The sequence below is a fragment of the Doryrhamphus excisus genome, linkage group LG16 (genome assembly GCF_037039965.1).
Source record: "Doryrhamphus excisus strain RoL-2023G ecotype Guam linkage group LG16, RoL_Dexc_Guam_v1.1, whole genome shotgun sequence".
Lineage (NCBI taxonomy): Eukaryota > Metazoa > Chordata > Actinopteri > Syngnathiformes > Syngnathidae > Doryrhamphus > Doryrhamphus excisus.
The window spans coordinates 10,010,707-10,027,150 of NC_136372.1; the positions used below are offsets into that span (position 1 = coordinate 10,010,707).

The 16,444-nt window shown below is 39.7% G+C and overlaps 1 protein-coding gene across 2 annotated transcripts in view; it reads right to left on the bottom strand.

Moving 5' to 3' along the window:
* Positions 1–4,106: 4,106 nt before the first annotated feature.
* The window catches only part of pdxdc1 (pyridoxal-dependent decarboxylase domain containing 1), a 34,342-nt gene continuing 22,004 nt past the window's right edge, over positions 4,107–16,444 (bottom strand). For both annotated transcript variants that reach the window (XM_058049655.2, XM_058049656.2), the window contains exons 15-23: positions 13,966–14,036; positions 13,277–13,382; positions 11,808–11,982; positions 11,365–11,483; positions 11,125–11,252; positions 10,906–10,998; positions 9,144–9,240; positions 5,241–5,339; positions 4,107–5,149 (exon numbers count right to left, since the gene is read on the bottom strand). In XM_058049655.2, coding sequence (XP_057905638.2) covers positions 4,902–5,149; positions 5,241–5,339; positions 9,144–9,240; positions 10,906–10,998; positions 11,125–11,252; positions 11,365–11,483; positions 11,808–11,982; positions 13,277–13,382; positions 13,966–14,036 — 1,136 coding nt within the window. In that variant the 3' untranslated portion in view covers positions 4,107–4,901. The remainder of the gene's footprint in view (positions 5,150–5,240; positions 5,340–9,143; positions 9,241–10,905; positions 10,999–11,124; positions 11,253–11,364; positions 11,484–11,807; positions 11,983–13,276; positions 13,383–13,965; positions 14,037–16,444) is intronic.

Here is a 16,444-nt window from a genome sequence, read left to right on the forward strand (position 1 = left end):
AGAGTGACCATCAGGGCCTTGGTCACCTCCCTGACTAAGGCCCTTCTTCCCCGATCGCTCAGTTTAGAAGGCCGGCCAGCTCTAGGAAGAGTCCTGGTGGTTCCAAACGTCTTCCATTTACGAATAATGGAGGCCACTGTGCTCATTGGGACCTTCAAAGCAGCAGAAATTTTTCTGTATCCTTCCCCAGATTTGTGCCTCAAGACAATCCTGTCTCGCAGGTCTACAGACAGTTCTTTTGACTTCATGCTTGGTGTTTGTGCTCTGACATGCACAGTCAACTGTGGGACCTTATATAGACAGTTATTATATTTCCAAATCATGTCCAATCAACTGAATTTACTGCAGGTGGACTCCAATTAAGCTGTAGAAAGATCTCAAGGATGATCAGTGGAAAAAAGATGCACTTGAGCTCAATTTTGAGCTTCATGGCAAAGGCTGTGAATACTTATGTAAATGTGATTTCTTAGTTTTCTATTTTTAATAAATTCAAAAAAAGTCAAAAAAAAACTTTTTCACATTGTCATAATGGAGTATTTTGTGTAGAATTTTGAGGTAAGAGATTAAATTAATACAGTTTGGAATGAGGCTGTAACATGACAAAATGTGGAAAAAGTGAAGCGCTGTGAATGCACTGTAGCGTTGCCTTTCAGTAGGCCTGAGTTGTGAGAATGACTAGGCGAGGATAGGGGCTTTCCATGACATGCATTTTCAGCTGTCTTTTTAGTTGATTTCACATATTTAGACACAGAAAAACGTATATATGTTCCCGTTTCACACAAGGACTGTGGGTCCTTAAAACAAAATTCCAAAAGTGCAGCTTTCCTTTAAGAAGAGTGAATCCTAAGGACTGCCAGAGGGGCAGTTGATTTTGTGCGCTATTACAAGATTTGCAAGGAGAAAAGGTCGTCCTTTGCCTGCAAGACAACTTAAGGGGAAAAGTAAGGTCTATTACCGTTTCATTTAATTTTTGTATTTATTCTTATATTTTTAGTATGGTTGTCAAAAATACCACTTTATCGGTGGTAACTAATTTATTTCATTAATTACGTTACATTTTTTTTTATCGTCATTAACGCATGAGCATCATTGCAAGCCACCGCTCTCTGACTACAGACGGTGGCAATGTGTAGCTCACCAGAGTCACACAGACTCTGTCGCCTCTTTATAACTTTTTTCTGATCAGAACACATCAACAGCAGTGCAATTCAAACACTATTTATGTATCTAAACTCTAAAAGAAACATCTCTCTAGTCCAGGGGTGGGCAAACTACGGCCCGAGGGCCACATCCGGCCCGCCAAGTGTTTGAATACGGCCCGCCCAATCTTTCCAAAGTATTTCATTTAAACTCAACATACAACCTGGCATCATGGCCTGAGCCAACCTTTTGATGGTTTTATCAATTTCGTTTTTTGACATGGTCTGTTGTTTACAAAGTGCTCCTGAAAAAAGGGACACAAGCACATAATAATAATAATAATAATAATAATAATAATAATAATAATAATAATAATAATAATAATAATAATAATAATAATAATAATAATAATAATAATTATTATTATTAGATTATTATAATTATTATTAGAACTATTATGATTATTATAATTATTATATTAATGCTAATTATTATATTAATTATATATAATATTATTGTTATATTTGCATATTTTACATAATAATATAATAATTATTATTTTAATTTTATTGTAATTATTATAATATTTTATTATTTTTCAAATATTTAAATATAAATATAAAATAATAAACAATAATAGCAGATTGCATGACAATTTTACAGATACAATAATACCAGGTGGACTGTTACGTGTAAAATATATAGTCTGCCCCCCCCTCCCGTAAATTTTGTCATATCAATGCGGCCCGCGAGTCAAAAAGTTTGCCCACCCCTGGTCTAGTCCGTTCGTCATCGCAACACTTCGTCACTAGACAGATCGCGAGATGCCTTTACGGACACTACCGAACATCACAACACCGTCTTTATTAGGCGTGTATGTGTGGTCTAAATCAGGGGTCACAGACACGGTGCCCTCTTGCCGGGTCGCTGCGAAAGACCACATGAGTCTCCTGCCAGCTTGTTATAGAAATCACCCAACCAGCACCACTTACCTGCGAACTGCATCTAATTTCTTTCCGTTGTTATTCTTGTTTAAATTGTAATTACATGTAAACTGGAAATGACAATATATTCTAAAATACTTTTGTACCAGTGTCCTTTCTCATTTACTGCTTTAAGCGAACATAATTAAACGTTCCCATTGACGACACTCGATGGGCACCTGAAAGCACCAGGGCAGCCGCGCAGGTTTCAGAGCTGGCGTAACGTTTGATATTTAACTGACAGTGTGCGCCTTTAAAAGTGAATAACCTGGTTATTTCAATTTCGTCTTTCAATGCTATACGCTGTTACCGTGATATTGGAGTGGGTTGTTATTCAGCCGACGAGCTGGTTGCTAACTGCTGAGCTAAGTTAGCCATTGCCACCAATGGATATTGTTAGCATGCTATTACAGTGTTTAGTGTACTGCTTATAGCTGAGATGTTATGTTGCTAATTACTGGCTTTATAAGTATTGCACTACGATGAATATAATTAATTATTCACACACACATATAGTTAAAGGCAAATTGGCTATTTGAGAAGTGTGTATCAAATTGGTAGCCCCTCGCATTCATCGGGACCCAAGAAGTAACTCTTTGTTTCAAAAAGGTTGGTGACCCCGGTCTAAAACAGAAATGCAAATAAAAACAATAAGTGGATATTTTTGTCACTCACTTTGTGACCCTTAATGCGCAGTACATTTTAAACATGTGAATTCATCATAAGAGGGCGGCACGGCGGTCTAGTGGTTAGCGCGCAGACCTCACAGCTAGGAGACCAGGGTTCACGGGGGAGAACATGCAAAACTCCGGGTACTCCGGTTTCCTCCCACATTCCAAAAACATGCTAGGTTAATTGGCGACTCCAAATTGTCCATAGGTATGAATGTGAGTGTGAATGGTTGTTTGTCTATATGTGCCCTGTGATTGGCTGGTGACCAGTCCAGGGTGTATCCCGCCTCTCGCCCGAAGACAGATGGGATAGGCTCCAGCACCCCCGCGACCCTCGTGAGGAAAAAGCGGTAGAAAATGAATGAATTCATCATAAATGACGTGATGTTTTTGAATGCATTGCTCATAACAGTTCAAGTCTGATTCAAATAATATGCTATTAAAGGAACCATCCTTCATCCATCCATCTTCTGTGCCCCTTATCCTCACTAGGGTCGCAGGGGTATACTGGCGCTTATCCCAGCTGACTGCAGGCGAGAATTAAAGAATTAAAGCAGTGTAAATACATTTTCAGACGTGTGCCATCTCTTCATTTGATTAACATTTTGGCTCTGTTAATACATACAAGTATGCATAATCAATTTATCTTTCTTTCAATAAAAATACAGTAAAAATGGCCATATTTCAGACATATTGCGAGAGGTGATTAATCATGATTAATTTGAAAACAGTGATTAATCAGGTTTAAAAAAAAATGTAATCATTTGACAGCCCTAATTGTGTCCTTCACATGTTCTGCGTACATTGTGAGTGACTCGGGAGTGACTTTATATATAATTCCAATTTACACTAAAAACTTCCCTTACGTCAGGCCAAGGACCAGACCTCATTCGTAACCTGAGGACTGCTGTACTGTATGACAATACAGTCAAAATATGTCAAAAACATGTCAAAATATTGACATGTTAATTACATTAATTCTTTATTTGTGTGCAAAAAGTCACTATCTTGTGACAAGTTAATGCATCCTAATTATATTTAATTACCTCATTCCCTGCTTATTTTGTTTACTTAAGACAACAAAGTTTTAATTTGTCAATAACCAATGAATGGTAAGGATGATTGGAAGAATGTGATGTGGTCACATTACACAAATTCGAGCTCTGTGCAGCTAAACCTAGCAAAAGGTATGGCAGTTAATTTCTGTGTAAGGTAGTGAACTTAAAAAATCAGCGGGGGATCAAATACTTCCTTCTCTGGAACCAATGTTGTTTGCCACATATGCTTATAAATGTGTGCATATTACCAGTCATTAGTTTTATGATTTATTGAGAGTTTTTGCATAGAATAATAAAGAGTAGGAGGTACGGACGGATTTATGCTGTGGATAGGTTTCTTACAGTGTGCAATTATATCTGAAATCATTCTGCATTATAATCACAGCAGTACACCATGGAAGGAAGAACAGTTCTACTAAGAATCCACTAACACCCCCTTCTGGGTAGCACTTTCTTCATGAAATGGTTTTTACCCTGAAATCACCTATTGAGTAGGAAAAACAGATCTCTGAGTTGAAAGAACCCATCATTTTAACACTTCATCAAAGCTTTTGGAATGCATATTGAATTGGCATTTGTATTTTTATCATGAATGAATAAATGGATAATTTGACAAAGTATTTCTGTCAAGTCTCCTCTAGTGCAATTAATGACAATGATTTTTACCCACAAAAAAGACAACTTTCATTCAACAGGAAAACCAAGGCCACCATTCTGACTACACTCCCAACAACACATTTATCCTCTGTGTGCAGTTTTTAGGCAAGCCACAAACCTCGAAAGTATTATTTATCCATGTCATTTAAACAAATTTAAAAGTACATGAGTGAGCCGTTTCTCGAAAAAACTGCATCTGCTGGTGGAAGATAAATGATTATAAACGAGCATCCCAGTATCAGTCTTTCCGATCCACTTCACTTATTAGACATAAAGCCAACAATTCCAAGTGTATTCTCCTGAATAACAAAAACAATTACTGGAAATGCATGATGTATTTTTTTTACACCAGTTAGGCTGCAGCCATTGTAGGGACGGATGAAGACGGTGTCCTATCCTCCACTTTGCTGGGCCTCTTGGCATTCAGGCTTCCTCTCTTCCAACAGTGCCTCAGCCTCCGTCTGGTCATGCTTCTGCACACAAGAATCATGAATCCCTTCTTCTGGAATGCCTTGACATGCAACATGAGAGTCCTCCTCTGGTGCATGTATAGAGGCAGTTGTCTCTTCAGCTTGTTCAATAGAGCTGCTTTCACTATAGGAATCAGAGCCTGCCCCTGAGCGCCGAAACAACCTCTGACCTTTGGTGGACAGGAAAGAGATTATGAATGTAATAGATCTTTTTAGGACATAGTTTGTATTGCTCTAAAGTGGTAAAAAAAACAACACTACCTTGCAATCTCTTTGATGACAAGGTGGGAGAGTCCTTCATGAGAGGTCTGCCTGCCTGTGCCTTGGTGGAGTACGTCACCTCTGTGGAGTCCAAAGAACCTAGCAATACAAACCCAGTAATAGACATTTAGACACTTTTAGACACTTTTTGAATTACACTGATGCATATTCACGATTCAACATTCACAACCCTGCAAATTTGCTGATTTTTGACACATTGGACCACACTAGATGTCTAGGAGATTCGTAACGGTGGGGAATTGGGGACTCCACTATATCCACCGACCTGCTTGACAAAGGAGTCCCCCAGGGATCAATTCTTGGGCCCAACCTCTTAGCTCTGTACCTTGTCCGACTCAGTGTGATATTCAGAAACCATGGAATGTCATCATTTTGATGTAGACGACTGCCAAATATACCTGCTACTCGCAAAAAATGACCACACCTCCAACACCCCTTCTCGTGGGGTTTAGTGATGTCATGTGTTAAAGACATTTCTCGAAACACTGCAGCCGCTAGCAGAAAACAAACACTGAGAAATGAACATCACAGTGTTACAGTAACTGTCGTTCTGATTTGTTCCTGACATATTGGTCATTACATTTTTTTCCTCCAAAAATAAGCTGTTCTTTCAGCACAGAAAAAACATCTCATTCACCGCAAGTCTGCAATAATTTATATGTACCACTGATAAAGACCACGATGTTCACATTTACGTCTTCACAGGTACTGAGATTTTGCACTTTGTTGGGTGGTACTTGAGCGCACTTTTTTTGTGAGATGCAAAAACTAAATGAATATATTACATTCCGACATCAAAGTCCAACAGACAAGCAATGCAGCCGATTATGTAGACGCGGCTCGGGTAAAGGCCTTCCCCGACACCTATTGGGACAACTACCCAATCACAACTATTAAAACGCTCACTTTCTCCTACAATATGATTGCAATAAACAACTCATAGGAACAGCGACTTCCACTACAATTTTTAGAGAAAGGGTTGGCGAATTCAGACATAGAAGGGCAAATCATCTCAAAATAGGCCTGCAAAATCCTTCAGCGCAATAAACACAAGGTAATAGTCATTGGCACCATCAAGTTATAAGCCTGAGTTATGAGCAACCTCACTTTTGTTTTGGCCGAAAGGTTCCCAAGAACATTTACATATATACTATCAAAAATGCTGCAGATGGGAGCGAACTATCAGAGATTCATCAGTACAAAACTACTAGTGTGTTGATTAAATTTGTTTGTTTCTTCCTGCTTTTCCTGATTATGGAGCCGCCACAGCTGATCTTTTTTGATCAGCATTAATGAAAAAAAAACATACGCTCGTCTATCACCACAATGTGGTTAAACTTTTGTGGTTTGTCAAAAATATATGAGCCAATAAATCATGCTCTTTCATGGTTGAATTTTTCATGGTTAACATTTTTGTCCAACATGTTTGGTCGAGCACACATGCATCAGACCTGATCAGTGGGACAACAGGCTTCAATTGCATGTTTGAATTATGTCACAGCCACAATAATAATAAGTGGGGATGTCCGATAATATCAGCCACCAATAAATCAGCCTGATGTCAGCCTGATATTGGGTGATATCAGTATCGGGATCTTCCTTTTAATGAGAGCATGTAGCACAAACATTGCATTTGCAGAGATTGTAATGAAATGCAGTTAGCACTGTGCGGCTTAAACGTTCTGTGGAAAGAAATAACACTATACTTAGAAAGCAAAGGGCATTGGGGATTACAATGAGCTTAGCATCTTATTTGAAATTGCAGGGATAATATTCCACCTACAATTCTTACTCACGGTCTCTTAAAGAAAGTGCAAAAACTTTACATAGCAATGTAAGTAGATAACAACAGACAAGACACTACCAACAAATAATGCAGAAACACACTACAGTACAGACCAGTGGTCGGCCGTGGCAGGGACTCCTCCCACAGCGGTAGACGTACCCCTCCAGCGTATCCAACATTAATGTCCCTTGCCTGGCCGGGCGGCTTTCCCTGCTGTATACACTCTGATTCTGACATAGGAAGCCAGTACATCCACCTTGCAATGAAAGTAAATGGGCTGCACGAGCCTCCTACGATGACCCCGGTGAGTGAAACATAGCACAGCCTTACATGAAGCTCACCCTCTGAATACCCAACTTCTTCTACGTGCTGGCCATGGCCAACACTTGTGGTCATGTGGTAACACACAGGTATGTCGGGATGTAACTTCCGCTTTAAGTTAATGCCTCTCGTTTACCCCTGGCTTACACTGGATTCGTCACGACTGCGGTCCTGATGCAATCAGTCTTGCGGTTGCACTGCAGAGAGTCCGCTCTGGCTGTGTCGCACGTACCTGGCGGCAGTGTGATCCCCCACACACACGCTAACATACTTGGGAAACAGTTAGGCACCAAAAACAATGTATTTGATCTTGATAAGAACGTTAATCCTACACAGGAGTAATTCAAAAGTAATCATTCATTAACGGAAAATAAATTAAATCTTTCAAAAAATAACAAATCAAGGCACATATTATTTAAAATATTAAAATTATTTAAAATATTTGTGTAATTTACTCTTTACGCTGTACATTATGATGTTTGTATTCAGTGCCATTCTATTTATTCTCTTTATTATTATTTATTATTATTTATCTTTTTAGTCTCTGGTGTAATACGGGAGCCAGGCAACGACATTTCGTTGGCAATTTCACTGCTGTGTTTTTGTGCCATGGCAATAAAGGAAGTCTATCTATCTGCCTATCTATCTATCTATGAAACACAAATATATTCTTATATAAAATATGCAATACACTAATTATCTACTCAGAGATGGGTAAGCAGCCAACAAAAATACTGTACTCATTTAAGTGTACCATATTTTCTGCACTATGAAGGCACACTTAAAAGCATTTAATTTTCTAAAAAAAAATAAATGATGCGCCTTTTAATCTATGTGCACTGAGCTGCAAAATCTGTAAAAATGTTGCTGTGCTACTTGAGTAAGCACTCAACTTGATTGACTGTTGGACCAATTCCTGCTGACACAAGGACTTAATACATACGCTGGCAGTGATAAACCAATCAGAGAACATGACGTAATACGTACAGCACATACGCTGGCAACATACTATGCTTAACGTCCAGCTCGCCTCCAGGGCTGCAAATGAATTCGGAGCTTGCCATCATTCCAACACACACACACACACAGTTATGTAGGGTATTGCTAAACTATTGTAGGGAGGGGTCATATTTGAGCTCTGTAAAATGCATATGACAAACTGCACCATTTGCTTGAGTTTAGATGGAAGCCATCATTTCACTTCATAACGTGCTTGAATACAACCATGCGAATCCTGAGTTGCACAAGCTAGGCAGCCCAGGAGGGACTGCTTCTTCTGCATTACCAAGCTGGACCACAGCCTGCGACACTGTGAATGCACACCATTTTCATTTAATATTTATAATATAAGCATCAGTAATCATTGACTGTCGAAAAGAAGGCTGTGTTGCACATCTGCACTCGAACTGTGGCATTCAGCTTAACTATGGCCTTTGTGCCTTCATTCATATTTGCATCTGCTTGCTTGCTGGCAGTCCGTGTAACCCCGCCTACATGGAGAGGCTCATTAGTTGAGAGGATGCTCACTCCCTTCTCATCAAGCCTGTGTACCACAGAACGATGGAGCGAACGTGTATGCACTTATCTCAATTTATCAGGGACTCATAATTACCGAACTCTATTTTTTTCATATTTAGAAAGTCATTAACACGTTTTCTGTGTTTTATCTACAAAAAATATATGATTTAAAAATAAGGAATCTTCACTTATCACAGTGGGGACTGGATAAAATTACATGAGCAAAACAGGGATTACAAAGGCACATATAGACATACCTGCTGCCAGGTTGAAAGTCCTGCCTTTAAGGGACGTTTGGACAGGAGAAAACCAGTTTAATACGGAGCCAACCAAAGGTAGCTGTCTCAGCATACCCTAGAAAAAAAGGCAATGAAATTCAATTATAATAAAAAACTAAACAAATAATAAACAATGAAGAATAACAACACAACACGTGTCATCATCATAAAGTTTGTCATTTAAAAAACAAACAAATAGGTTTTAAAACCTTCTAGTAGAACCCGATGAAAGTGGAACATGTGTCCATCCATCCATTTTTTATGCCAGCTGTCTTTGGGGTAGACCCTGGACTGGTGTAGGTTCTCAGTGCTATGTTTCTCTCTCTTCTTGGACAAAAAAGCCAGTTCTATGTCATGTTTGTCATGTTTTCACTCTTTGTGGATAATAGTTATTACTGTGGTTCACTGTTACTGTGGTTGGCTGAAGTCCAAAGCTTTAGAAATGGCTTTAAAACATTTTCCAAACTGATTTATTTCAATCTCAGTTATGTGTTAACAGGGGCGATCACTTTTTCACACAGGGCATGCAGGTTTGGATTTTTCCCCCCTTAATAATAAAAAGTTTCATTTAAAAACTGCATTTTGAGTTCGGTTGTGTTCATATTGTGGTTGTGTTAATATTTCAATTTGAAACATTTATGTTATACTGTATACTGAATACTGTATTCATCAGTCACTTTGCATTTACCTTTTATGGTGAAGTGGAGGTGTGGCAAGGGGGCGGGACATGAAGCGGAGTTGCATAGGCACACTTCTACTCCAGGTGGAATATATAAACTGCAAATTGCATGAAAGTGTGCGTGCGCAAATTTTTTAAGTCTCAATATTTTCATCTGTACGTACATTTTGTGTTTTGGCATACGGACACATTTAGTCGAGTTCCATGTGCACTTTTATAGATGAGACCTCAGGTATAAAATGCCCGCCAATGCAACTCACAAAGACTTGCAGGGTAAATAAGGTTTAACAACATGACGAAAGAGGGCCACATGGTGGACGAGTGGTTTGCATGTAGTTCACACAGTCAGGAGATCGTGAAGACCTGGGTTGGAATCGCCTCTTGTGCATCTTAGTGTGGAGTTTGTGTTTTGGCGTACGGACACATTTAGTCGAGTTCCATGTGCACTTTTATAGATAAGACCTCAGGTATAAAATGCCTGCCAATGCAACTCACAAAGACTTGCAGGGTAAATAAGGTTTAACAACATGACGAAAGAGGGCCGCATGAGTGGTTTGCATGTAGATCTCACAGTCAGGAGATTGTGAAGACCTGGGTTGGAATCGCCTCTTGGGCATCTTTGTGTGGAGTTTGCATGTTGCATGGGTTTTCTCTGAGTACTATGGTTTCCTCCAACATTCCAAAAATATGCTAGGTTAATTGGCGACTCCAGGTTAGGTATGAATGCGAGTGTGAATGGTTGCTTGTCTATATGTGCCCTGTGATTGTCCAGGGTGTACCCCGCCTCTCACCCAAAGTCAGCTGGGTTTTGCGTCATCTAAAGTTAGCATATGATATGCTGTCAAAATTAATAATGATTTGTGTCCATCATACCTTGTTTTCTTTGTTATATATGTTACACATTTAGTCTATCTTCTCAGTAACCTGAGCTGATGGGAGAAAAACATTGGTGTATTTAGAATCAGTAACCAAAATATACCTTCTAAAAGCTGGGACATCTAAGACACCAAATTCTATATTGCGACTTTTCAGTTAGTTTAAAAAAGTGATTTTAACACATACCTCTTCCATGAGTTTCTCCTCATTGGCTTTAAGCAGCTCCTGCTCTGCTTCCTGAATGCCTTTCCTCACCACCTCTGTCATGTTCTCCAACAGCTAAATTGGAAATGAAATGTGAAAATCACTAACAGTAAATTTTAATATTTTGCTGTACCATTGTTTGCATACTATCCAACACAGAATGAGCATGGATAAAAAATTAAATAATGGAACACAGATTACCCGTCCATTCTCTTCAATGTCCTGGCCCAGGGTCGCAATTGTATCCACCAGCTGTGAAACATCAACGTCTTCAGCTACCATACCGACAAAGATACACCCCCATTTCCCTTCTCTTTCCAACTCGGAGTCTTAGGGAAAAATGAAAGGAAGGATTGTAAAAAACAAAAAATATATAATTAAAATTTAAGCTTTTTAAGCTTTTTTTCATTTCACCGTTCTTAAACATGAAGGCATACAAACCAGAGGAGAACACGACATCAGTGTCCAAATCTTGTAGTTTCTTCAACAGTTCGGAGTTAATTTTTTTTATTTCCTTCATTTTCCTGGTATCATCGATTCCCACAGTCTGTGGTTCATACCTGAATGTACAGAGATAAGTCAGTGTCAGGTGACTGTCAACGACATTATGACCTAGTTAAAACAGAATGAAACAGATGGTGTAGTCAAGAAAACAAAACATTCAAATACAAAAGGTTAAATTAATATTTCTTTGCATCGTAGGGTTAGGATTAGGGTTAGGGCACTTTCATTTGCTTATAATCCATTACTGTTCTGTTTTGTTGATCCCATTCTAGCTTCTGAATTACCATGTACTTCAAATTGTAAATGACATGCAAAGTAAACATGCATTTCATCAGTTTTATCAGTCTGGACATCCCTACAGCAACAGCATTAACACCTACCGGACAACTCCTAGGCCAGGCCAGCTAAGTTCGTCAATGTATCGGAGGTAGGGTGAATGCCGGTTGGTCTCCTCTTTAAAGTCTTGTCTAAAGCATATTGTGGAGGTCATCATGGGCACCAGCTCCGACAGCTTCTCTACCAGATCATCAACATCTTTGTGTTGAGTCCCTAAAGCTTTTCCAGAACATAAATTACAAAATTACATCAACAGCACATTCATTTTATATTCACAAATAAAATAAAAACATGTGAATGAATAAAACTCAATTTTAATAACAATGCAGGGATTACATCTGGGAATATCAATGCCTGGTGAAATATACATTATATTATCAGGGTTTGGTTCGATACTTTGACACATTTTTATTGAAATTGCATTTTTCTCACCTTAAATGTACAGTTCTTCTATACACACCTAGCACCATATAAGACCAAAAATAAGCACAATATAATAAGAACAATATAAAAATAAATGTATCTGATGGAAATCCATGTGGTGCATTTTTAGCAGCTGAGTAAATATTACAACTAAATATTACAAAGACATTTTGTTAGTGATATCATTAATTCATTAATTTCATTCACAGCTGGTTAGCGCGCAGGCCACACAGCTCGGAGCCCGAGTTCGATTCCACCCTCGGGCATCTCTGTGTGGAGTTGTTGTTCTCCCTGTGCGTGTGTGGGTTTTCTCCGGGGACTCCGGTTTCCTCCCACACTCCAAAAACATGCTAGGTTAATTGGCGACTCCAAATCGTCCATAGGTATGAATGTGAGTGTAAATGGTTGTCTATTGTACCCCTCCTCTCACCCGAAGACAGCTGGGATATGCTCCAGCACGTCTGCAACCCTCATGAGGATGAGCGGTGGAAAATGAATGAACTTCACAATTCACAATTCATGCTACATTTTGTATAGGTTACATTGCCACTTGAGCGGATATGGAAAAAGTAACAAAAGCATCATACAATAGGAAAAACTAACAGACAAAAGGTTAACTCTGTCTTTCAGCAACAGCTGTAGTATAAACTTCTTTGATAGGACCATTATATAAAAATAGGACCTTTGAATGGGTCACACTGACCGTGTTTGTAGCTGTGCACAATTGAACAATATAATTTAAAAACAAAAGCTTGACTCACTGCTCAGTGGCTGGTTACTAACACAAACAGCAATGGAATCTGTGCAGTACTTTCAATCATTGTAGTGCGAGCAAACAGTTAAAGCAGCCACGGTGATGAGCAGCAGCTGGCTGCAGCAAGGGAGGAAAGTCACCATGACCTGGCCGCACCAAGGTGGCAACCGGAAATTTGTTGCTGGTTTACATACTGTTTGATACACACACAAAATACAAAGATATATTTGACCAGAATTCTGCCAATTTGCAGGGCCCTAACTGCTGCATCACAGGGATGCTGCACGGATCCACCGTATACCAATCTGGTGTTGTGCATTGGAGTTTGTCTATTACCAGCAGCCGTCAGGAGGGGACTGAAACGAACACAGGTGCCCTCATCCTCAAGTTCCACAACATCAACTCCACTGGTAGGAACCATCTGGGCGAGCTGCTCACCAAGCTACAGCCAGGAAACACACCAAGTATGACATTGATACAGGTGAAACATGCCTGAAGAAGAGCCGTTTAAAGGGGTCATATTATGCTTACCTATAAATGTTGTTAGAATGTAGTTTTATTGTGTTAAACAATGTCACATTTTCAGATAATGAGGTTTGCGCATTTGGAAGTGAGCCTTGAAAGAAGATTGGGATGGGTCTGAACGCTTTCAGAGACTTCACAGTAAGCATTGTGCTCATATGGGTGTGCCCTGGTACAAACTGTTAGCTGTACAAGCTGTTAGCTGTACAAGCTGTTAGCTGTACCAACTGAGTGGGTGTGCCCAGAGAAATCCAAGGAAATACAGCTGGATAAGTGGAGATTCTGGAAGCTCTGGAAAGCTTTCTGTGTGAGTTAGCGAGTGTAGTTGTTGTATAGAAGTCCACAAGTCCGAAAATGCTTCAAGTATTAAGTACGAAAAGGGTTTAAAGTTATTGTAGTTGAATTACTGTAAGGAAACTGCCAGACTAATAAATGTACAATATTCACTTGATGGTCATTTCAGCCAGTCATTTTGCAGAAATGTATTAATGAAAATAATTTACCCATCTATTCAAGGCATCAAATAATTCTTTCTCCCCAGCACAGTAAGCCTCCATTGAGCCACCACTGGATGCTGAAAAATAAGACAAGAGGAAATCCAAATTAAATACAGTATCATAGTACTACAGTCAAACCATTTCTGATGCCCTACATTTCACACAACAAACTTTGCAAATGAGCTTTTGTACGCCACTGTTTTCACAACATTAAACCATGCACATAAAGTAGTCAAGTTTGCCAGCGCCATCATCATTTCGTGGAAGTGAGCTCCCAGACAAAGCATCCCGCACATTGGTGACTCTGTCATTCGGTGGTCGTGCTTGAATTGAATGTTACCATTAAATAAGCAAACATGGTGGCTGCACGCCGGTCAAGTGGTTAGCGCGCAGACCTCACAGCTAGGAGACCCGAGTTAAATTCCACCCTCGGCCATCTCTGTGTGGAGTTTGCATGTTCTCCCCGTGCATGCGTGGGTTTTCTCCGGGTACTCCGGTTTCCTCCCACATTCCAAAAACATGCTAGGTTAATTGGCGACTCCAAATTGTCCATAGGTATGAATGTGAGTGTGAATGGTTGTTTGTCTATATGTGCCCTGTGATTGGCTGGTCACCAGTCCAGGGTATAACCCGCCTCTCGCCCGAAGACAGCTGGGATAGGCTCCAGCAGCCCCGCAACCCTCTTGAGGATAAGCGGTAGAAAATGAATGAATGAAGCTAACATGGTGAGAAAGCTGCAAGTGCTTTGATGAAGTAGGTGAGAAACAACTGAAAAAAAAAACAAAAAAACACATGACAGCGTATGTATGATAAAGCTGCATCGTGGATATGTTTTCATTAGCCATTTCTTTCAGTGAAACTACAATTATGGTCTGCAAAATGCATCTTTTGTTCATATTTTAGGGTGTATGGAACAGATTCATTAGATTTACATAATTCCTTGTGGGAAAAATTGCTTATTTTCTGTGCAAGGTGGTGACTGACATGAATTACTTGCAAGAGGAGGGTATCACATTAATTTTATGTAGTAAATGTAGTTGCGAATGAGTATCTCGTGGCAATATGAAATGTGTCTCTTATTATGAATTTGTGGAGAGCGACAGTCATTCTATGACTCGGCTATTATGCCCCTGCCCTGACCCACCTGCTCCAGTCGTGCAAAAAAGGGAAATGTGCCCAAACACTACCCAAACATGCTGGATTTTAGGTGTTCACGTTTGAGGACAAAATAAGGTCCCCACTGAGATTTTGGATTTAATTAAGCAAATACAGAAGGTTTGAGCCTCCCATGGATAATTATGGGGCATAGTGTTTCAAACACTAACTGATGCACTAACTGCTTTTCATTAGTTGAACAACCATTTCAAAAGTCAAGTTTTCACATGTGTGAAAAGAATTAAAATTAACATTTTGGGTATCGTGAGAACTGCCCAATGCATAAAAGGTCAAATAACTTTGCACAGTGGACTGAATCTCCTGTTATCAATACAAGGTTTGGCAAAATATGAATGCAACTCTGGCGGAAGACATTGCAGCCATTGCTTGGGTAAACAATACCACAGCAAATGCATCCCATAAAGTTAAAGGCAGTCCCACCAAATGCTGGGAGTGTGTAACCTTTTTTGGCAAGGCAGTGAGATAACTTGCAATGAGTTTCTTACAGTGCTGCCCACTCATGAAGTGCCTTTTTAAGGTCATGCCACAGCATCTCAAAAGGATAAGATTTTGATGAGGCAACTCCAAAGTCTTCATTTTGTTTTTCAGAGATGGACTTGCTGGTGTCTTTTGGATCATTGTCCTGCTGCATGTGACGGTCACAAACAGACAGCCGGACATTGTCCTTCAGGAGTTTTTGGTAGACAGCAGAATTCATGGCTCCATTTATCACAGCAGGTCTTCCAGGTCCAGAAACAGCAAACAGCTCCTGACCATCACACCACCACCACCATATTTCACCTTTTCTGAAATGTGGTGTTACTTTTATGCTAGATGTAATGGGACACACACCTTCCAAAAAGTTCAACTTTTGTCTCACAGGGGACCACAGGGGGTATTGGGAGTATTTTCCCAAAGTTCCTGGGAATCTTCAAGATGCTTTCCGCCAAAATCAAGATGAGCCTGAATGTCATTTTTGTTCAGCAGTGGTTTTGGTCTTGGAACTTTGCCATGTAGGCCGTGTTTGCCTAGTGTCTTTCTCATGGAGTCATAAATACTGACCTTTACCGAAGCATGTAAGGCCTGCAGTTCTTTGAATGTTGTTGTGGGGTCTTTTGTGAGTTTTTGAATGAGTTGTCGCTGCGCTCTTGGCGTAATTTTAGTTGGCCAGCCACTTCTGGGAAGGTTCACTACTGTTCAATGTTTCAGACATTGGTGAATAATAGCTCTGACTGTTTGCCAGACTCCCAAAGCTTCTGTTTCTGAAGCTTTGGGATGACCTTTTCCAGACTGATAGATCTCTATTGATCTTAGTTATGTTTTAATGTGG